The sequence below is a fragment of the Haemaphysalis longicornis genome, unplaced genomic scaffold, assembly GCF_048455015.1.
Source record: "Haemaphysalis longicornis isolate Haplotype H1 unplaced genomic scaffold, Haemaphysalis longicornis Haplotype H1 scaffold_7, whole genome shotgun sequence".
Taxonomy (NCBI): domain Eukaryota; kingdom Metazoa; phylum Arthropoda; class Arachnida; order Ixodida; family Ixodidae; genus Haemaphysalis; species Haemaphysalis longicornis.
The window spans coordinates 36,894,723-36,916,881 of NW_027526422.1; the positions used below are offsets into that span (position 1 = coordinate 36,894,723).

A 22,159-nucleotide genomic window follows, 5' to 3' on the forward strand; every position below is an offset into this window, starting at 1 on the left:
TGCTTTCTTCTTCTTCTGCTTCCCAGCTGTGAACTGGTTTGTCGCATTGCTCGTAGCCTGGAAGTGCATTCTGGAGGGCTGCAACAGGCCCGAATAAAAGGCCTGCGTGCAAAATGACCGGGATACGTACATAGATTTCAGTGTGGCATGCTAAATGATTTGGGGAATGTGCCGGATGTTGATTCCGTCATCGTCGTTTTGCAAATTTTGCAATTTGAGCCTTTTATTCTGTACAAGCCAACGAGCCAACTCGGTAGTTTTGTCGGTAAGAAGCGGTGCCACTCGGTGCAATTCAGGCCACAAGATTGAAGCGCCTCACAGTTTACTCAACCCTTCACAGCTGTCAGGGGGCTGCTTGCTTTGCAGTTAGCTGTTGGGTGTTGCTTATGCAAGGACTTCCCCCACATTTCTTTGTGGTCTTGAACATCTGTGGTCTGCAAGGTTTAATTAGCTGGCTAGCAGCTGTGGTGTTACATGGCTGCTCACAGGGTAGCAAGCTTGAAAGAAGGCCACTGCAGCCACTTTCGCAGCTCGGGGCAACCAGTTAAATGTGCCTGTGTGAGTAAGTGTCGCGGCAAGGCATATCTCGCGGTGGCACAGGTCTCGCTTTGGGCCTGAGTGTGTGTTCCCCTCTTCATGGGCAGGTTCTCCGCAAGCTGCAGGGTCTGCGTCTGGAAGCCCAGAATGCCATCTGACAGCGCTGTGTGAGTGACTTCCCAGAGGTGACCACTCGGTGCTGTGCAGAGAACTGTCTGGTGGAGGGGACATCTGGCAAGTGGTCCCCCGCTAAGATCACCTCTCCCACCGGGGGTCCCACTGCTGTGGCAGACAGCAAAGTGGCGACCGCGTCCTGTGTCCCAGTGGTGGTCGACAACCAAAGTGTGGTGGACGGTGGCCCAGACGGCGCTCTCCCAAGTGCAAGAGGAGAGTGCGAGCCCTGTTGCTCGAATGGAATTGAGCTGGCTCAAGCAGTCGGCAACGGGACAGTCGTTGAACACTCCGAGACAACTGCAGCCGAAGGGTTGGAGGTGTTGAACAGTAATGCGTCTGGTGCAGCCACGCTGAAGATGTCGCGAGGAGAGCACCGGACCCGCGTGTCTGTGGCAGGTGCCTTTACGCTCCTGGTGGCCGCCTACCTTCAGACTCAGATCCCCCCTTAGGCAAGGTGCGCCGCTACCAGCCACCACGAGGGGGCGCGGTGTTGTAGCCCGAGGGTGTGTTTTTCTTCCTCCCTTCTTCCTCATCTTATCGGCGTGGTTTTTTTTTTCATGTCCTCGCTTCTCACACGGCCACTGCATGCTCTTCCACTGAGGTATGGTCGTTTCTAATCTCCATTCTGGGACCTTAGGGGTGAGATACTCAAATTGCAGCCGGAGGAGGTTGCTACCTGCAGGCCTTGTGCTCAAGTTTCGAAGCGCCGCTCTGCAGTCAATCTTCGGTGACTGCATGCTGCATCAGACGAGAATGACTGATAATTTTTCGGCCGGGGAAGAATAGGCCGTTTCTTCCGAAGTTGATGTGGAGCCGCCTTTCCAGCTCTGTGGCAAGTTTTTAATCAGCAGCCCGGGCTATCCAGGCGGCTGACGGGTGGCGCGAGTGAAATGCATATCTTATTTTGTGCTGTCAGCAGCGGCATGTCGGTCAGATCTACCTTGCGTAAGCTTGTATGGTGTGTGTATGTGTAACTGCCAGAGAACGTTTATCTCAAGCTGCAAGACCACATCAGCTGCATTGAAGCATTGGCTAAGAGTCGCCGCCTTTCCTTTATTTGTGCCTTAAGTGTCTAATTTTAAAGCGAGGTGTTTTTACCCGCCAGCGTGCGGTTTTAACTTGAACAGTGCCGAAATGTATCGGGTGTAAGTTGCTAGTTGTTTTTCTTTATAATGAGGCAATGTCACAACAGCCAAAAAGAGGTGTTGGGGGGAATGCGTGAAAGAACGCTGAGATAAAGTTCAACTTGCCTCACTTTTGAAATCCTTTTCTAAGCCATGCCTCTGGCATAGTTGAGTACGTCCATTGAATGTTGGCATTATATAGTGTCCACACTTTTTCGCAGTTGACATTTATACGCTGCTATGCCCCTTGCATGCACGTGGGAAACAACTATGGCCGCATTCGCTGCATATTCTTGTTACCCCCTAAGAAATGCTGCCTAATGCTGCGGCTTTTTTAAAACGTGAAAACGTGTTTCAAAACTCCCTTGTGAATGTGGTCTTGGGTCTTACTGGCTGATGCCAATGTTCTGTGTGTCACTGCCGTTTACAAGCCCAGCTGTTGAGTTAAAACGACGTGAAAGCTTCCTTTCCCGTCAATTTGATGTTGTCATGGATTTATTTTTTTGCTGTGCCAAATTACGCCATATGCTTTGTGTACCACCTCGAAAGAAGTAGTGTGCAGTGTTCTCTGAAAGGAAAACTCGATGTTTTGCTTCTGTGGATGGCTACAGTGTGCTTCGAATTGTCTCACCTGCCTTGTGCAGTGCTTTGGAAACTGCAGTCACTGCATTTAGAGCAATTGTACACAGAGGTGGAGCCACCCTCATATTTCCCCCGTAATTTAATGATTTTAGAAGGCAGTTGCAAAACTTGTGTTTTACTACCCACCACTTGTTGTTTTAAATTGTAAGATAACCTGCTTACTTGGCCCACAGTCTCTTGGATTCTGCTAGGGGAGGGCTAGTTCTGTTGTCTTGTTTTAGGCTCGTATAATAAACAGTTAACATGCCCACATCCTAATACAGCCTATTGTTCATAGAAATTTGAATGGTGGTGAGTTATACACCATTTGCAATCAAATAAAATGGAGTGATAGGCCAAGCTGAAAGCTTGAACTTGAACGGTGATTGAATGTGTCGGGGTACTTGCCTGGTGTTTTAATGTAGGAGTTTTAAAATGAAAAATTAAAAACATTCAGATGCAAAGGCAATTATGTGCAAAGGGATTAGCACATACATAAAGGGTATTTTTTGTTTTATCGAGGAGCTCACTTTGCTTAATGAGCAGTTATTTGTTATTTTAGTGTGGTGCTATGTGGAACTGTTTTGAAAGCAGGACCCTGATATATCCAGCTATGACATTAATTTGAGTCGTTTGTCGGGGTGGCTTCTTTATTTTTAAATTTTGTGCCCTTTTGCCACCTAGTGGAAATATAGAGAAGCTTGACCCCGTGTGCTCGAAATTGCTGCACATGAATCATTGGCTGAGGCAACCTAAGTACTGAAGCAATCTTCTTGAATTCTTTTTCCTAAAGCACTTGAGGCTGCCAAACCTGAGCTGTTTGGGTAGTGTTCTTGCGTGCATTCGCCCTTCTTCGCTTGACCAGAGCCGCAGTTTCCACAGCGCTGCACAGAACTGTGGGTGCGGATTGTGCGGTTCCATTACTTATGGAAGCATCTTTTGTTGCCTGAATTTCTTCACACACAACTTTCTGTGGCAATGGAGAGAAGGCTATGGGGGAGGGGGGAGCTAACTGCCTTATGTTGCTGCGCCAAAGTAGTTCCCAATACACTAGTTTCGGTTTCAGTTTTGGTGCGACAGATACACATTTGATGCAACTAATTTCTCCGCATGAGCTCCGTGGTTGAGTGCGCTGAGCCACGATCACCGAGCACGCAGGCATATTGGCATCTCCTCCCCCACGCTTCATCTGTTTGTAAACACAAGCCAACGCTTTGACTGGAGAATTCAGACCGACCGTGGACTTGTATACCACCCAACTCTGTATCGTTCAGAAGTGAAGTGAATTTTGTCAGCACTGCAGTTTTGACAGCGTGCACTGATTTGTAAATTCTTCTGAAGCTCAAAACTGGGCAGCACCGCGGTCATGTGTAGCGCACTTGCACAGCAAGGGCGCAGTATACCGAAAGAGCAGCACCCACACACACTCACTTACGCTGGCATACTGGCTGACGGAATGGATTGCAGAAACGACGGAGAGTCCCGGTTGCCTCAGTCTCACTTGGGCGTAGACTTTGCAAACCACTTGTTTAGTTTGTGTTGACAGCTTTTGCTTCTTAAGCTTCTTTTTTAAAAATCCTATACCGAGAATGAAGTGGCAAGCCGCCAAAAGCCATCGATGAGGTTGCCATATTTTTTTTTCCGGAAGAGAACCATTGCGACGCCAGTGGCGACAGCCGAAACCAAAAAAATACAAACCAAAATAATAAAAAAATGATCTGTTTTATATATTCTGGATAGTAATTTAAAAGCTATCAGTCCAAGGCTAAAACATAAGAGAATATATTTTTGAATTGCTTAGGTTGCAGCCAGCCAATTATTTTTCTGAACTACTTCCAGGTGCGCAGCGAAACGGCGCGGTTCGGCTCTGTAGCCTCGACTGCATTGCCACAGAAAGTTGTCCCCAAGTATAGTGATGCCGTACAATCATTTAGGGCCGTATATTTATTCGCAGTTGCTTATTAAGTGCTCATTGATGGTGTGATTGCTAGGTTTGAGCCGTGGGTACGACAGAAAAGTGTAGTTATTGTCCTTATTGAATTTTCATTAACTGTGGGCAGAGTTCTAAATCAAATGTTGTGTTACTTTCACTTTTTATAAGAAAAGATGAGGCAGAAATCATGATTTCTCAGAGTCAGACTGTGATTGGAACCATTGTCTGCCAGTTTTATTTTTTAAATTACTGCTAAACAAGAAAGTGTGTTAGAAGGGGGAAAGGGCAGCATATATAGTAGTGCTGCCTTCTGCGTGTGTAGCGGTACACCTAGGAACCCCCCAGTGTCCTGACAAGAGCCCAAACAGTCCTTTCTTTTTTTTTTTTTTTTTTTTTAATTGTTGGCTCATTACTAAAATATTGACAATCACTGGAGTGGCATTCCCGTGCCATTTTGTGCTGCTGCTGCTGCTCCTGGATGTTGCGTAAATTTGTGTGCAGACTTTGGAAGCTTTTTCTTTTTTTCTTCTCCCTTCTTGTGACTGGTTTGGCACAAGAGTCTTGTCTCTGTGTTTTGCCATTCTTTTGAGTAGTGCCTTTGACAAGTCCACGAACTGTCTCGAGACGCTCTGGTGGGTTCTCTTCGACGTGCTTCTCTGCTCAAGGAACAGACATCGGAGACATGGACAACGGATATCCGTGCTTTTCATGCAGTGGAAAACTTTGGGTCTGCACTTTTGGGACACAAGACATTAAAGACTCTTCGTATTCCTGCATGATGCAGGCTTTCCGGCACCGCCCACTGTTGTTTCTTTGTTTTCTTTTTTGTTTTGTTTTTGTTTGGGCTAGAAGTAAGCTGTATGGCAGGTGCGTGTGCCCAAGAGGCTCAAATCAAGCAAGGTCACCCGATGTACAGTCAGCCAAATCTTTAACTAGTGTGCAGGAGCTGAGACTTTTCATGCCTCAGTGCTGTATGGCGGAAGCCAAGTTCCCAACAGGTCGAGATTAAGTGCGCGCTCAGAACCCGCGATCTACTGGGCCCATCGTCTGCTGGGCTGTTCTTTCGTAAGAGCGTCATGAGACAGAAAAATCGCCGCTCGCGCATGAAAGTTAAAAATTTGGCCAACTGTACATCTATTGTTGCGTAATGCATATGCATTCTTATGCTTTAGCCGGCACAATTTCCTAAAATTGTCAGGAGTGGTCTTGAAGTAAACAATGTCTCACTCGGGGTGGCTATCGTCGACCTATTGAGAGATTTTGGAATGAGAGATTTTGCCACAGTACCGGCTGCACTGGTACTGCGGCAGCTCTGGGATATTGTAGTAATGCTGCAACATTGCAGTAATGTCATACAACTGGCATGTTGACTATATGCCCTGGTACCGATGCTGTCACATCTGTACACTAGACTTATTTGCGTGAACTGAATGTGTGGCGACACCAGGTGTTCATTAACAGGAATCTGCGTAGGTATTTCTGGCGGTTTAGCCGGATATGTGCATCCAATCATGGCAACTTGCGATCATCAATGAGTGTTAACATGTACCACTGAACAAAATGTGGTCAGTTCCACATGTGGAAACGCCGTCTCCAACTTGGGTGCACATGTATCTGGCAGCAGTTTGAAATCGTCAACATAACGAGAGTCCATCATACCAGAAGACGAGTATCAGGATGGGGCATCCTGAAACCGCTTCAGAAGCACCTTGGTTGCCGCACTGAAATTCTTAAAAATTTTTTCTTCTCGTGATAGGTGGTGAGCATATGCTTTCCGTTTTAACACGAGAAGGTGTTGCCGTCGATGCTACTGTGAACACTAGGCTGCACTGTCAGACCTGGCAACACTGGCACTGTCTCCCCGTCGCTGACCAGGAACCCCACGAGGGGCTGAGATGCATTCTGCCGAGCTGCCGTTGGGTGGCGTCTGTTTCTTGCGTCAGGGGTGCATGCACACGCTCAACATTTGCGCAGTCAGTTCTCATTGCATTTGCTGGTCGTTCACCTCCACACAGTGGAATAGCTCATTGCTGCAGCATCTCTTTGATAGTACAAGGTACAGTTGAACCTCGCTACAGTGAAGTAGTATCAGGACAGCAGTTTAGTTGTTATATCCCATATTCGTTGTAACAGTAGATCCAAAAATTAGTTCAAACCAATCGGTAATCTGGCTTCTGCAAAGATCCTTGATACAAAAACACATTATTTTAATCTTCGAACCTACTATAAATAAGGTAACCCTTATGTTTCTCCCTGTGGCAATTCAAGCTTAATGATCCAGAACATGAAACAGGAAGTTGCAACAGAACAAAGTTCATTTTACAAAACAGGCCTGCATTTCCATTTTTTCGAGGAAGGGTGAGATCTTTGTCTGGTGGCTACTCGCAGCACTGAGCAGGATGAAGTTTTCCACGATGTCCATGAACAAAGGGGCCTTTTCTACTTCTCCAGTTTCGGGTGCCGGGAGTTTTTCCAATTAGCTTCTCAGCCTACTGGTCAAATATTCCTTCGTTATATTCGACAGTGCGCGCGGCTCTCGCAGTTTCATTTTCGTTATAAAAGAGTGAGTGTCATTGAAATAAAGCGTGACCAACCAAAGTTCATATTAAGTTTGCTATAGCCGATAATTCGTTATATCTGTGTTCATTATAACGAGGTTAAGCTGTATTGCGCAACACGATGCTGCCAATTGCTCACTGGTGTGTAAAGCTGCTGTTAGTAAATGCGTGTAACACGGAGGCAGCAGCGACGAGAACGTAACTTCTGCAGCACAAAATAAGGGCCGCGCTAAGGCCTTCTTGGCAGTTGTGATGACGTCGCCACTCACGTGCATTTTCTGCTTACACGGAACATGATTTTGTATAGGTTTCTTGCAGTTGTTGTTGCGAAAACGGTTGTTTTTTGTATTGTGCCAACAGTGAAACAACACCGGTGCATTTGTGTCAAAAGTAATTGCAGAGATATAGCACATATTCTAAATCATTGTTCAATGTAACTGACTACATTACCCGGGTGCCAGCTGAGAAAAGTAATTTATTACATACACTTTGAAAAAGTACTCTAATTACAGAAATGAGGGTATATTTATACATCTGCTGTGATACTGCAAACTTCTTTCACATAGCATCTTCGTACCGAGGCTTGCTTCTTCATCGTGATATTGGGGTGTGAAGTTTAGTTTTCTTTGAATATGTTTTTCATAAATTTAGCTTTTAACCTTTCTTGTTGTAGAATTTAAATTTTGCAGTATTTTTGAAGGAAACAAAATGTTTCCCTTGCCTGTATGAGCTTTTAATGGATCAAGAAATTTAAGCCCAGCAGAAAGTCACTGTTCTTGTGGATTTCAGTAAATTGTAAAAGACTTCAGTGGAGAATGCAGATAAATAGTGGGAAGTGTAGGAGATGCATTTTCCTCTTCCGTCATTAGATGCCTCTCCACCTTCTCTTACCCTTCCCTCTTTTCCCCATTTTCACAGCACTTTTAAATGCAATTCTCCATGAACAGTATGTGTGTTGTTTAACCTCAATATTCGCGCGAGAACGAATACATTTCTGTTTGCCCCAATCCTTAGCAGTAGCTGTGTGGATGTCGACAGATCAGGTGACCAGCTCATTGAACGTAAACATTGGGCGGCAACTGCATTTGTACATTTATGTGCATAACACACGAAGCGTATAAACAACTTAAACAACTTCCTTCACTGTGTAGTCACCGTCAAGGTGTGGCAAAATTTTCCAGCCGCTGCCTGCACATCAAAAAATAAAAGCACTTTAATGCACCCTGGTGCGCGCTGTGTCATAGGGCACTTAGGAACCGACAGCAAGCGCACGCAGTCTGTATACTGAACACTTGCACAAGCACACTTCCGCCGCACGGCGGCCCTCTACACTGTCCAGAAGCACCACCGATGCTCACCGCCGAGAACAGGCAATGTCAGAGAGGGAGAAGCACACCGCTGAAGATAAGTTCTACGCGATCACTTTACACATGGTTCAGGCAGCGTCTCCTGTAACTTTTCTCACACACAACTACACACAAGTCCTTAAGTAGAGAACACGAACTGTTGCAGCACGAAGATGTCTGGATGGGGAGTTGGGTGGTGGGACCAGGTGCAGTTCGTCATATTCGATGCTTTGTGGGAACGGTGATGACTTCTTCGTTCTTTGACGACCGATGCTAGCTGCCTTGTTACTAACACCTTCACGCTCAGCTTCAGCGATGCCACTCCTAGTATCCCTTTTATCATTGTAATGCATACTATCTCAGTTTGTGCGCGTTAGCGCCCTGCAAAAAATAGGGCATCCTTCAATAAGAATGCAGCTCAATAAATAAAGTGGGCTCTACGAATGCTGGGGGATTTTTGTTACCATTATAACTATACAACTAAGGGGTATCTCACTACTAGTATAGAGGTTATGCATTCTTTAAGCTCATCGTGTCAGGAGGTACCCTGGACAAGGTTTTACTTCAACGTTGAAACGTCGTATATCGAGAGTCCTTTGGTCTTTCTTGCTGTTCATGTTTTCTTTAGGCTTGTTACAATGTGCTGGTACAGCATACAGAAGCATGGCTTGCTCAGGGTGTTTTCAGAGCTTTGTGAGTGAAGAAGAGGTGGTGGGCGGGATACAAGTTCCAGCTGACGATGGAGAATGTCGCAGTCGCCGGAAGTGCTGGTTTTAACTTGTGCCTCATTGCCAAAAATGGCCTGAACGTAGTGTTCTCTGAAAGAATTACGACAACTTCCACCGCTGCAGTGTCATCACTTTTTGCTGCCTTTATGTGTTTTACAGAGCTAGATGTCACTTTCTAGATGCATGTTGCGGAATGATACTTTGACCAGAAACCACTGACTTCCCTCATGCCGCGTACTGATAGTCCCACTCCATGCTGCATTAAGTGTGACCTTTGTAAAGCGGCAGCCGAACTGTAATCTTCTCAACCCTTTGAGAGGTAGACTGAGCCGCGCGAGCTGCATGGGTGGTAGCACAAATGAATAACCGTTTGCCACAGTATTTAAAACACGTGGAACGGTTTGTTGAGGTTAACAGGACCAACACATGCAGGCGGTCATCTACTGGCATCTGTTCCCACTGTCCTCATCGTGAATCTGTGCAATACCAGACGGGGTGGCCATCTTGAGGTGACCCAAAGGTAACGCCCACACCCGGGGAGCGGTGTCGCTATCACAGTAGCTGCAGCAGCGTGGGTGATCACTCAATAATGGGCATGTACTCTGACTCGGCTTTGCAGAAGTTCTCCAGCTGAGAATGCAGCAGCTTGATGGGGCATCTGTCCTGTGGTTGCGTCTTCCAGCAGGTCAGCATCATCTGGTAGATCTCTTCCGGACACCCGTCGGGCTTGGTCAGAAGTTTGCCGCTGGTCACCTGTTGGATTACCTGCGTGTGGTCACAACCACCACAGTTACAACAACATACGTAACGGAGTCGCTGACAAAATTGAGGCTAATGTTGGGGCATTGTTACACAAATCTTGGCAACTCTCTACTGTTTTGTCAACTCTGTGCTGCACTGTTGAAGCTGCGAACTGTAGTGCCACTTTGGAAGTAATTGGTCAGAACATCAAACAATTTCGTGATAGAAACCCGTCCTCAACAATCAATATACTAGTGGCATTGGTGCGACTTGTAAGAAACTTTGCCGAATCCCAATTGGTGTACGGCCGGCTTCGAGTTAGGTGCTAGCCATTATGCCACCACAGAGGGTATATACATAAAAGAAGTGCAGGGATTTCATGACATAAGTACGTGCATGAATGTTGCAGCCTTTTTTTACATTATATGTGGTGCTCCATTTGCACACTGTGTTAAAGGTTGCTAATGTTATAAAATTATGTACTAATATTTTTTAGCTTTGTTTTTGCAGTCTATGTCAGTTTTTACATCTGCTTTAGTTATGTACTTTTCGGAATACTGCTGAAATCTGCAGTGCGTTTTCTTCTGTATTTATATACTGTTGGCAGAGCTTGTAGGAAGGGGCCGTGGACTCGGTTGTCTGCATGTGGCTTCCTGCATTTATTGCTTGTGTGTAAGTCTTGCTGGAACTAAGCACCCAGGCACGAAGTCCTGTTCCATCTGTGATGTGGTGTGTGGCACCGGTGACGCTCGAGGCCACGCGCTGCTGCTGGTGATAATAGGATGTCGTTCATAATGATGATGGCGGCAGGTGATCGCGCTACTGCAAGCACGATTATGTTTCATATTTGTAAGCAAATTTGTGTTATAATTTGGTAAGTGTTGGATTTGTTCATGTACTATTTTAACGTTATTTTACTGCTGCAGACTGGAAGTCATCTCGGGGACATCATACGTGCAGAGTCAGCCACACAAAGCGTGTTTCGAAATATCAAATGTAGCAAACAAATGCAGCTGCTCCTTTTGAGGCATGGCTCATTTATAATGATAAAGTAAAGACCCCCTCGCAGCAACTGAAATGCTGGAAGGCAGGTTTTGGGGTCGATATCATCCTGTTTACCTGTACTCTGTCACTGGCAGTACATTTATTATTGGCTCTGCGGTTTGAGCACGTGTCTTCACTTGGACTGGACACACCAAGAGGCCTACCTCATGGTTGGACAGCTCGTACCAGGGCTGCTTGCCAAATGCAAAGATCTCCCAGAGTACGACGCCGAAGCTCCATACATCAGACTCGACGGTGAACTTGCGGTAGAGGATGCTCTCTGGTGGCATCCAACGGATGGGCAGCATCGTGTGCCTCCCCACCTGCATGCACCAAGGTACAGCTACTTCAGAACTCGTGTACATACACCAACAAACCTGCGTGGCCGTGTTCGAAGGAGGTGCTCTGGGCAAGGTGGGCACGAGAAGTGAGGGAACACTACTTGCCATGCCAAGAACCATTTTGGACACTGCACAAGGCAACTCAACAAGTCCCTGAAATCACTTTCGCATATGCACTGCTGTGCAGCTATCTGCCAGAGGAAAGTCTTCGAGCTACCCCTATAGCGTGTGTTCACTGGCGAGGCATGCATGCAGGCAACCATGTGAGCGTGCCGTCACTGGTTACGACGGGCTCCGCAGGATGGCCGTACTTGTCCGTACGTGCTAAGCACACGAAGTGTGTTTGATGCTCCAAACTGTACCCCATCGAATGCAAAGTGAACCCCAATGTGAGTACGATTAATACGATCTCTGTTGACACCACCGTTGAGAATCGGGTTCAAATGGAGCAGACAATGCACGCCGGTGTGTTTTTTTCTGCGGCGTGTGGGCGCAGTGGCACAAGCCGCGCCATGTCCGTGGCACTTTGGCCATGTCTGTGGCCGTTTCCAGTGTTGCCAAGCGAAGAAATTGACAGCTAAACATTTCAGTGAATCTGGGAATGCTTCAGAAAGGGTGCCCAACCTCATGACTGCGCTTACATGATATGTTTGACTGGCCATATATGCTCACCTCGATACTTACCCGGTAGTAATCTGTGCTGTAGACATCTCGAGACATGCCGAAGTCGCCAATCTTGACGACCAGCATGTCTCCGACGAGGCAGTTGCGTGTCGCCAGATCTCTGTGCACAAAGTGTTGCGACGCCAGATACTCCATGCCAGTCGCCACCTGCAACATGCAGATGGTAGATGCAATTTTGTTGTGACTGGGGGCAATGACAAGAAAAGGTTTCAGACTTTTTGCTTTCAACGGGTGGAGAAGTTACAGCACCAGCCATGTAATGCTTACGGAGTGCAGGAAAATGGCTGGGGTGCTGCCTATTTGCGATCATGAGCAGATGTTGCCAAATAATAGATTATGATCATTTTAAAATACTGACTGAGTATGCGTTTCAGTTAATTCATGAACACTATTCGAGCATTTGACCTTGCAGCTTTCTAGCTAAGGCCTCGAAGTATATACTTTATTTCACAACTGTGCATGGTCACATGACCTACAGGCTCGTGTCATTTATGGATACGCTGGCTGGAACATGTATTCAGTGCACCATCTCTGGAATAAATAAACATTGTTGGTTACACATATGTGTAACCATTTTACACAGATGTTATACATATGTGTACAATGGTTACACATATGCATAACCATGTGTACATATTTTGTAACAAAATATTTACCATTAACCACGGGAAGGTTTGCAAACACTTCTTTTTTTAGCATTTTCCTGCTCCTGATGACCATGAAACGCTGCTAGCTGTCTTTGTATGTTGGTGTACTTTTAGCTTCTTCGCCAATGTCCTGTGCACTGATGAAGACAATGGCGGTGGTAGGGCTTGTTTACATGTATCTTCTGGGCCAATCTCTTACATTCGTAATGATTCTAATGCCAACAATGACAATTTCCCGATAATGTAGGATCCAGGATGTGACACTAACAATAAGCGGTGTAAAAATCAGGCCCCAGGTTCAAATTGCCGAAACGACACAGCAGCTCAAATGTGCTTTGTTTTTGCATTTTTCCTCCATCCCATATAGAGCATACGCATCTTCTGTTGGAGAACAGCTCTGATAGTCTCGACTCTAGATCTGGCAGCAAGCAATGGGGGTAAACTGAATTAGGGGAAAGGAAGTAAGTCATCTCTCTACAATGTTGCCCCTAGCCCACACAAAATCTGCTGAATGTGCACTCACAGAAGCCTTGGCGGGGCTTAGAATTCAATTCCAGAAAGTTTTAGCTAGGTACGATCTCTCGTAATCAAAGGGGACAGAAAAATTGCAGCATCTTAATATTTAAAGAGCAGGGTATAGACTCAACAAATCAAGTTCTACAAAAACAAGCATTTACCTGTGTTGCAATTTTCAGCAGGTCAGCTCTGGTCAGCGGTGCCACAGGCTTCGCACCCGGATCAAGTACTGACCGGTCGGGACCTCGATCCCTGGAAGAGTGTACCCAGGGGTGGGGGGATGACAATGAACACAACATTTTGCACATTTTTAATATGACCAAAGGCAAAGCGTGAACTTCAGGGAGGCACAAGAGGAGAAGATGGGACGAACACTTATCTGGCTGTTAGTGTATATCTTAAAATTGATACCCTTACACTGAATGACTAAACTTTTCGTAAAATTACCAAAAAGCACCTAATGGCACTTGTAGAGTATGGTTTATAAGCTGACGTGTATGGTTAGGTGGCCACTCCCTGGTTTCTACAAAACAATGCCAGCTAAAGCTGGCGCTTACTGGACGTGGGACAAATACTCCTTGGGTAAGGTCCTTATAGTTTGTAGCTCAAACGATGGCTATGTGTGATATAATCTTGCCTGGCAACAACAAGGTTAGTCAGTCGCGGCGGACTGGGACAAAAGGAGGGACCTATTGGTCTCACTGTTGCACCCTGCTTCCCTCACGTCAAATTTGCATGTGGCGCAAGATAATGTTTCCTCCGCTATCAGCAGTAGCTGGTGTCACCATTGATGCTCAACGAAGTGTCTTGGAAGAGTTGCCTTGCATTCCCACACCCTTTTCTGTAGGGCTTGCGCAAGGGTAGAGCAGCCGTGTGTTGTATGCTAGAGGAATTTCTATAGCTCCCAAAAACTCTAGCATACATATACCACGATGTGATTACCTGAGAAAATTGTTGAGGTCGCCGTGCTCCATGTACTCGAAGACGATCATGAACGGGTCGCCATCCGTGGAGATGCCGTAGAAGCGCACGATGTTTGCGTGCTGTAGGTTGGTGAGCAGCTCGGCCTCGCGCTCGAAGTCCACGCGGGCCTCTTCGACCGCGGCGTCCTTCAGAGTCTTGACCGCCACCAGCGTGGTGGGCTCGTCCGGGGTCAGGTAGTCCACCGTGCCCAGGAAGACTCGCCCGAACGCCCCCTCGCCCAGCGACTGGATGAAGCTGATCTTCTCGCGCGCTATGTGCCGCACTGCTGGGCCGGAGAGCGAGACCAGTCGCATGTGCGGCGTCATATGCTTGAGCAAGTGGAGGCCAACTGCCCTGCCATGTGTCTAATGCCGACCTCATAACTGCACTACTCTGGCCCTGCACGGCACCGATAGACTTTCAAGAACAGCCCGCCCAGCCCTAATCGCTACATCACCCGTGCACAGCGCAATGCCGAAAGAGATTAACGCCACGCTGTCCTTCGCTAAGCAGGCTGACATTGTACCCTGGTTCCCACTGCCCTAAGGGTGCAAGCCATCTTCGCGAAAAAAGGCTCGATATGAACTGAATGGCTGTTACTTTTCTTGCTCAGTGGCTCTGATATATTTGCAAGTTTATGGGAGCCTCCTCGGTAGCAGTGCATTGCAAATCGTAAAATTTCCTCGCATACACCCAGGTGTACCAGGCTCGTACTTCTGCTTGTTTGCTTTTACCACTGCTACCATATTCGTCGTCATTACCATAATCCCAATGTTTATTGTCTTCGTCACTTTTTACAGTGAAGGCAATGCTTAATGTTCTCTTTGCCCCAGTGAGAGCAACAGGCGTAAAGAGAACCCTGAGCGTGATTATCAGCATTATGTGCACGACCTTTCCACGTAGCTTCGCTGTCTCGCGAAAAAGAAAAGAGGATGATGTGCAAGAAAGAGAAGGGTGGGCTTGTCTTGCAGCACAGTCAATTTGCTGAATTGTGACCACAAATGAGAAAAGTAAGGCTGCACGGCAGGGCATTCACTAATGATTTATTGCTTTATGGTCCCCCATCTGAGACGCCCAGCTATATGGTCGTCTGGCAGTGGCCATTGTTCTTGTTATTTGAGAACGTGCTACAGAGTGCACCGCCCAAATGGGCCCTATTCTGCAAAGCCACGTTTGGAAGCGACTTTTTTGGACAGTATTTGCAGTGGAACAGTCAGAAACGGTAAAATTTCGGTTTTTCACCTTCCCAAGAAATATATATATATATATTCGTACATGGAATATATAAGCGGCAGTCCCAACAAAAGCGAGCGCCAAAGGAGGGGTGTGGTCACTCACCGGTCTTCCCGCCCTTGAGTGTCTCCTGGTGGTACACGGGGTAGTTCGGGTTCTCGACCATGCGCGCCACGTTGAGCGGGATGCGCTCCCGGCCCACGACGCGCTTGCGGTCGAAGCAGCGCCGGCCTCCGGGACGCAGCGAGTCCCAGAGCCAGGCAGAAAACCGGGTGCCTTCGGCGGCATAGTCCTGCCGGAACTGGCACCAGCGCAGCGTCACCACCACGCCCCCCGCGGCCACCACCACCAGGAGGACGCTGAGTGCGATGATCATCGGCAGCTGCTGCTGTGCCCAAAGCCCGTCCGCAGGAAGAGAGAAAAAAAAAAACCCCTGGTTGATTTCTCTGTCATAGGAATCGGCAAAACGTGAAAGTGAAATGTGCAGCGAAATCTGCAGCTGAGCCTGGTTTGCGGGTCAGTGGCTGTCTTGTGGGTGTGCTTGGCGAGCGACGTCCTGCTGGCGGGTCGCTTCGGCAAAGGCGTACTGGCGTCATTTCCGTGACGGATATGACGTCAGTGAAATATAAAACCCGAAAAGGAACAACCTTAAGTAGACTGTAGTCTTCAGTACATGTTGCTTCCCCGCAAGAAGACCCTGTGTGCAGGGGTGCACCCTTTACAGGCCGCTTGCTCCGTTGTACTGGCGTCATTTCCGTGACAGATGTGACGTCAGTTAAATCTTGGTGTATCCGGGAATAAAACACTTTCGTGTTAAAACAAGGAACGCCGTTGCATTGCTCTGGACATAGTCAATGCATATCTGAATGCGCACTCAAGCAGGCGCTCATTTTCAGAGTTGCCCTGCTGATCTCCTGCAGCTGAAATCCGCACCAGGTGTAAATTACGTTGAAAACACCATCTGAGGTTTCAGGATGCAGCTTCAAACGAGTACAACCGATTGGCGCCCTCGTCATGTTTTGAAATTGCAATCTGACAGCAATTACTGGCATGTGTACGCTGGTTCTGCGAATTGTCATTTATTTTGGAAAACAAACAAAAATCGATTCAAGCATCTGTACCAACATGGTCGGTTTTGCCTCAACAGCAGTGTTGTAATAGCGCATTTTCAGTTTTCGATTTGTTGGTTTCATAATAACCAATTGCCCTTTGCCTACGTATACGTAGTACTAAGGAAAAATAAGATTAGTTGTAAATGAGCAATGGTGTGTCGTTAGAAAAGGTGTGGCACCCAAGTTTTTTTTTACCTCCTTGATTGCACCACAGCTGTAATGTGCTCTCCCCTGGTTGGCAGATGAAAATGGTTTACAGGGGCGTTGAGTTCGAGAGGAGAATTCAGCTGCTTTTCTTTTTATGGTTTTTAGAACAAGGCTTTAATTACAAGAATTGAATTTTTACATGTAACAAAGAAGCTCTCCATTAACACTTTGCGTGTAACCATTTCTTAATTTAACACACGCAAAAGAGCGCTTTACTTGCCTGTTCAGCATCTGACATTGTCTCCCTCTCCTGGACCCGTGGCTTCCCCGAAGGCACTGGCATTGGAACAAGGTTGCTGCTGTTTGGGACTGAAAATCGAACACAAATAGTAAGAGCTGGCTGCGAATCAAATTGAATATTTTCAAAAAAAAAAAAAGAATCTTTGCGTTAAAATGTATGAATCGTCTAAAATATAACTTAAAGAAAGAGAAATAACTTAGGAAATGACGAACTAACAAACGTTACTCCTCACATTTGCTGGTAACAAAACGATACAGAAAGTTTTAGATAGAAGATAAACACAAGATGGTAACACAGTAGCACAAAAATTTGGCACACACTGCGTGAAGAAATGTCGGTTATCGTACTGGTCCCTGCAGTCATCGAGAAGAGGCTATGCATGCTAAGAGAGGCTGACCAGTATCTTGCTGCAAGTATTGCCACCAAGTAATAACTCTAGATTTCTCACTCACGCCGCTATATGGACAGAAATTATTTTTTTGGGGGGGGGGGCTTACAACTTTCACATCAGTAACGTTAAACTTAGTGAACATACGCCAGAATTAGAAAACGCTCGTTTCGCGCAAGGCTTGCGCGTGTCAGGCTTTTTTGCAGGACTTTAGTGTCGTGCAAAAAAGCCAACCGGCAAGCATTCGTGCAGTGAAGCTTCAAACTTTGTGCGGCAGAGCCAACTTACATGTGTTGCAACATTGTTCACAAAACTTCGAATAGCCGAAAATTTTTGGACAGTAAAACTGCGCTGCAACTCGAATCGAATTTAGGGTGCCTTTAGCACCCCTGCCCGAAGAAAAATCATGTGCACGCAACTGGGGTAGGGACAGAGGGGGAGAGGGAAAAGAGGCTACTGAATAAGACTGGTGTAAACTAACTTGGTTAACTCTGCAAAGATGACTGTGCGTCTATGTATACCTGCCTCGGTACTGTAGGAACTCGGACCCTTTGACTATGTCGTTACGCGAGTTGCGATGGCATTAAAACGTATATAGCACTGTCACGATTTTTTTTTTCCGGGATCACCCGGGTGATAATAGTGGACAAATATTTCTCGCCGCCTATTTAATATTAAGTTTCTTGTCTTCGTCACTTTTTACAGTGAAGGCAATGCTTAATGTTCTCTTTGCCCCAGTGAGAGCAGCAGGCGTGATTATCGGCATTATGTGCACGACCTTTCCAAAACGTAGCTTCGCCGTCTCGCGAAAAAGAAAACAGGATGATGTGCAAGAAAGAGAAAGGTGGGCTTGTCTTGCAGCACGGTCAATTTGCTGAATTGATTAATTGATTGATTGTAGGGTTTAACGCGCCGACGCAACGCAGGCGATGAGGCGCGCCATAGTTGAGGGCTCCGGATTCATTTTGACCACATGGGGATCTTTAACGTGCGCCTAAATCTCGTACACACGGACGTTTTTGCTTTTCGCCTCCATCAGAAAAGCGGCCGCCGCGGCCGGGAATCGAACCCGCGACCTCGTGCTCAGCAGCGCAACGCCTTAGCCACTGAGCCACCGCGGCGGGTCAATTTGCTGAATTGTGGCCAGAAATGAGAAAAGTAAGGCTGCACGGTAGGACATTCACAAATGATTTATTGCTTTATGGTCCCCCATCTCAGACGCCCAGCTATATGGTCGCCTGGCAGTGCCACCAAGCAATAACTCTCGATTTCTCACTCACGCCGCTATATTGACAGAAAATATATTTTTTTGGCTTGCAAATTTCACATCAGTAACGTTCAGTTTCGTGAACACACGCCAGAGTTAGAAAACGCTCATTTCGCGCAAGGCTCTCTTTGCCCCTCACTAACCAGTCCCCTCGCCGTAAGCTTGCCCTCACATTGCATGGTCACCTCGAGGCTCCGGTTGGCGACGCCGTACTCGTTCTCGATGACCAGCATGTAGAGACCGGTGTCTGAAGGTGGGTCCTTCTGGAACTCCAGGTGCCCTGCGCAGCCGCATCGCTCGCTCAGACAAGCAGCTATGGTATACGCGCTGCAGCACGAAGTAGAGGAGCGAAGTTTCCGTTAGGCTGTCTGCCGCGCGTGTATTCCGCCAAAGTAGATTAAATGAGAACAATGCAGGCATGTTTCTACCAGAACGGGGGCGGTCTTTTGCAGTCATTCGCTAGAAAAAGATTATTCGAGAGCGGCAAGAAACGGCGCAGGAGTGCTTTAATTAAAAAAAAAAAAACACACATTTGTAACTGACGAGCGAAAAGGTCTGGAACAGCTACCTCGGAGTTCTTTCAGCCCCCAGGAAGCTTGCAACGCGTACGTACCTCTGTAGATGGCCGCATCGGTCTTGCTGTTGATGGCGCTGTACTTGGTCTTGTCGTGAACGAGCGGTCGGCCGTTGATGTACCAGCTCCAGTTGTACATGGGATAGGCCACCGCCTCGTACTTGATGTAGTGGTAGTATCCCTTGCCCAAGCACATAAACGTTATCCGGGGAGGAGCTGCAGCCAATCGATCGATCGATCGATCAATCAATCAATCAATCAATCAATCAATCAATCAATCAATCAATCAATCAATCAATCAATCAATCAATCAATCAATCAATCAATCAATCAATCGTATTCTCCAGGTATGCTGCAAGAACATCTGTGTGGTACGAAGGAGCTGATAACTAGCCCTCTGTCGAAGAAACCGCATTCCACATCGCTTCTGAGGTGGCCGGATGCTGCCGCTTGCGCGACGTAGTCGGTTATCACGTCTTTATGAGCTGTCTGTGAAATCGATGAAAAGAGCAAGCAGCGTTGATAAGCATGGGCCTATGCAGCAGTGCCACAATTAGGAGCTTTCAGGGGATGTGTTCCCGTCACGCTTTCCTCCGCCCGAACGCTCGCCATGCGGGGGGCAGTGCACTTACAAATACATGTTGCGATTCTGTGCGCCGCTACGCTGTGCGCGTGTGGTAAAAGTTTGGTGTAGTGCGGGGAAGCTTCTCCTTGCCCCCCTCTCTCATTCTCAACGTGTGCCGGCTATCACGAGACCGGGAAAGGGTGTTCTTTTGCGTGTGTACTTTGTTCGGGACGTGTGCGAAGCGCTGGAAGGCGGCGGACAGTTGGCGCTTGTGCGTATAAATTCCGCCCGGTCAGCGCCTGGTGTGAGATCGCATCTGGCCTCCATTATGGTGAGTCACTTTGCCCGTAACATGCTGTTAAGCTAGCCCGCAAGGACACTGTTCCTGCATCGGCGCTGTTCATCTCTCGCCATGCAGGGATGAAGCAGCGCAGTTTTGCTCTCGCCACCGAGGCAGCTCTTCGGCTCACCGCTCGTCCACCACGCTACCACTACATGACGGAGGCGACGGAGTTCGGTACGGGGACGCCTTTGCCATTGTGACAATGGGCGGCGAAAGGGGGCTGGGGAAGCGGAGTCCCTGAATCTTTCCACATGACCCATAAGTAGTAACAAGCTCAACCCCTGTAAAATGCCCACGTGGACAGTGAAGCTCTACGGCAAAGCATTTCACGAGAATTTACGCAGCTAAATTTTCTATAAATTCATTCATTTTTCGTTACGTGTAAGTTTCACTGCAACACAGAGTATGGCAAAGCCGGCTTTACAGAGACCAAGCTTTATACCGAGCCCTTTGGAGACTGCTTAAATGCTTTGATATGAAGGCCATACAACTTTTTTCTTTTTAAATTTGAAAACATGTCCCGGCCTCGCCGCGCAGTATGGTTAGGTCTATCTGGGGACTCCGCGTCTTTTGCCAACTGAACCAAGTAACACGTGAGCGATGTTCACGCATAAAAAATTCCCCGCATTTCCCCGAGGGGAAGAATGTGAAAGTGCGAATGCACGAGTTGAATTTGCGCGGTTCGGCAATGTTCGCGAAAGAGAGATCACACACACACACACACAACTACAAAGAAAGAAAGATGCATTTATTCACAGACACCTATTTGTGTTGTCGTTGTACTTGATTGCTAGAGCGGATCTCAGCTTTGAAATTTCGTGTCAGTACTCCTTTAAGCGGGTGCATTAGCCCTTCTCACGCCCGATTCCTGGCCAATCCCCCACGTGGGTATGTGCCATGTCAGCGGCCAGGCAGCGCGCGCCCATCTTTGAAATTTCGTGTCAGTACTCCTTTAAGCGGGTGCATTAGCCCTTCTCACGCCCGATTCCTGGCCAATCCCCCACGTGGGTATGTGCCATGTCAGCGGCCAGGCAGCGCGCGCCCATCTCCCCCCGTTGCTAAGGAAGACGAGGAGCGCGCGCACCCGCAGCTGTTGCTATGCGGACTACGGCGGCGGACGATTCAGGCTCGCTTAAGAAGTGCATTCGCACTTAAAAAGCACTGGATTGAGGCAGGCCAGGTCACTAGCGCCTCGACCTTCGCGATCGCTGCGCCGCCCACCGCCGCTTCTCCGTGGCACTTACGGGATGAGCGCTGCGTGGCTGATAGGGGCTCATGCAGCGTTTTGGTTCTCTTTCGCTCCTTTTTGCTTTTCCGCGCTCTGAACAACTTGTTATGGTGACTTCTGTAAGCAAATAGTGCGTTTACGGCACTCCCAACCACAGATGCGTCTTGGTAGAGTGCTTGAACGCCAACGAGAGCGATCCGCGGGCGCGGTTCTGCGCGCTTCGCCGCCGCTCTTACGGGCGTCGGCGACGGCAGGAGCATAGCACCACTGTCACCTCCGAACACATCAGGCACAAGTAAATTCCATTGTCGCCTCCTTTAGACCTGATACTGGCACAGTGAGAGGTTGGTTTCGTCCTGAAGCGCGGACAACGAATGCGGCTTTGTTTCGAATATATGCGTCATAGCAAAATACCTGACAATAACTTGGGCCTCTTATGGAAATATAAGCCACGCGAAAACGTTAGGTACATTCCCAGGTTGTGCGTAAATATTTGCCCGCTCATGCCTTACGGGAAGAACTAAGGAAAGTTAATGATACCCCGGAAAAATAAACGGTCTTCAAGTCCAGAAGACACAGAATAGCTCGTACGGAAATAATAAAAAAGAAAAACAGCTAGAGCAGCCTTGGAAATGCTAAAGGCGATTGACTAAATTTAGGCCAGGTATGACTCACCAGACCAACAAGATGCGGAATGCATTTCAACATGGGTGGGAGGAGGAGGGGGACGGATAACAATCGTGTACAAATGCGGAGCGAAATCAAAGAACGATCGTTTTAGTAATCACGCACAGAAGCTGATCGTTCACTTTCTTCTTGTTTTAGACTTCAACATACATGCAGGTGATCACTCGACGGACGCGTTTTTTTATGTTTTTTTTTTAAGCAAACAGGGTAGACAGTTCACAAGCGATAAAAGGTGTCGGTGAAAGAGTGTGGTATCTGATAAGGCCCTCTGATTCCAGTTTGTGCTAGGCTCTGCAAGGCTAACTTTGTCATATGACGACGTTTTGAAGAAGTGTTTAGTCATGGGCGCGGATTACT

At 47.4% G+C, this 22,159-nt stretch overlaps 2 protein-coding genes across 3 annotated transcripts in view; one reads left to right on the forward strand and one right to left on the reverse strand.

The window, feature by feature from the left end:
• The window catches only part of LOC144145249 (tyrosine-protein kinase CSK-like), a 37,213-nt gene extending 32,029 nt beyond the window's left edge, over positions 1 to 5,184 (forward strand). For both annotated transcript variants that reach the window (XM_077676785.1, XM_077676786.1), the window contains exon 13: positions 645 to 5,184. In XM_077676785.1, the coding sequence (XP_077532911.1) occupies positions 645 to 695 (51 nt within the window). In that variant the 3' untranslated portion in view covers positions 696 to 5,184. The remainder of the gene's footprint in view (positions 1 to 644) is intronic.
• Positions 5,185 to 7,402: 2,218 nt separating this feature from the next.
• The window catches only part of LOC144145247 (high affinity nerve growth factor receptor-like), a gene marked incomplete in the record, with an annotated part of 187,322 nt that continues 172,565 nt past the window's right edge, over positions 7,403 to 22,159 (reverse strand). The window contains 9 exon segments of the mRNA XM_077676784.1: positions 7,403 to 9,786; positions 10,971 to 11,129; positions 11,832 to 11,978; positions 13,156 to 13,246; positions 13,937 to 14,240; positions 15,296 to 15,575; positions 16,730 to 16,818; positions 18,578 to 18,685; positions 19,019 to 19,195. Of these exon segments, the coding sequence (XP_077532910.1) occupies positions 9,601 to 9,786; positions 10,971 to 11,129; positions 11,832 to 11,978; positions 13,156 to 13,246; positions 13,937 to 14,240; positions 15,296 to 15,575; positions 16,730 to 16,818; positions 18,578 to 18,685; positions 19,019 to 19,195 (1,541 nt within the window).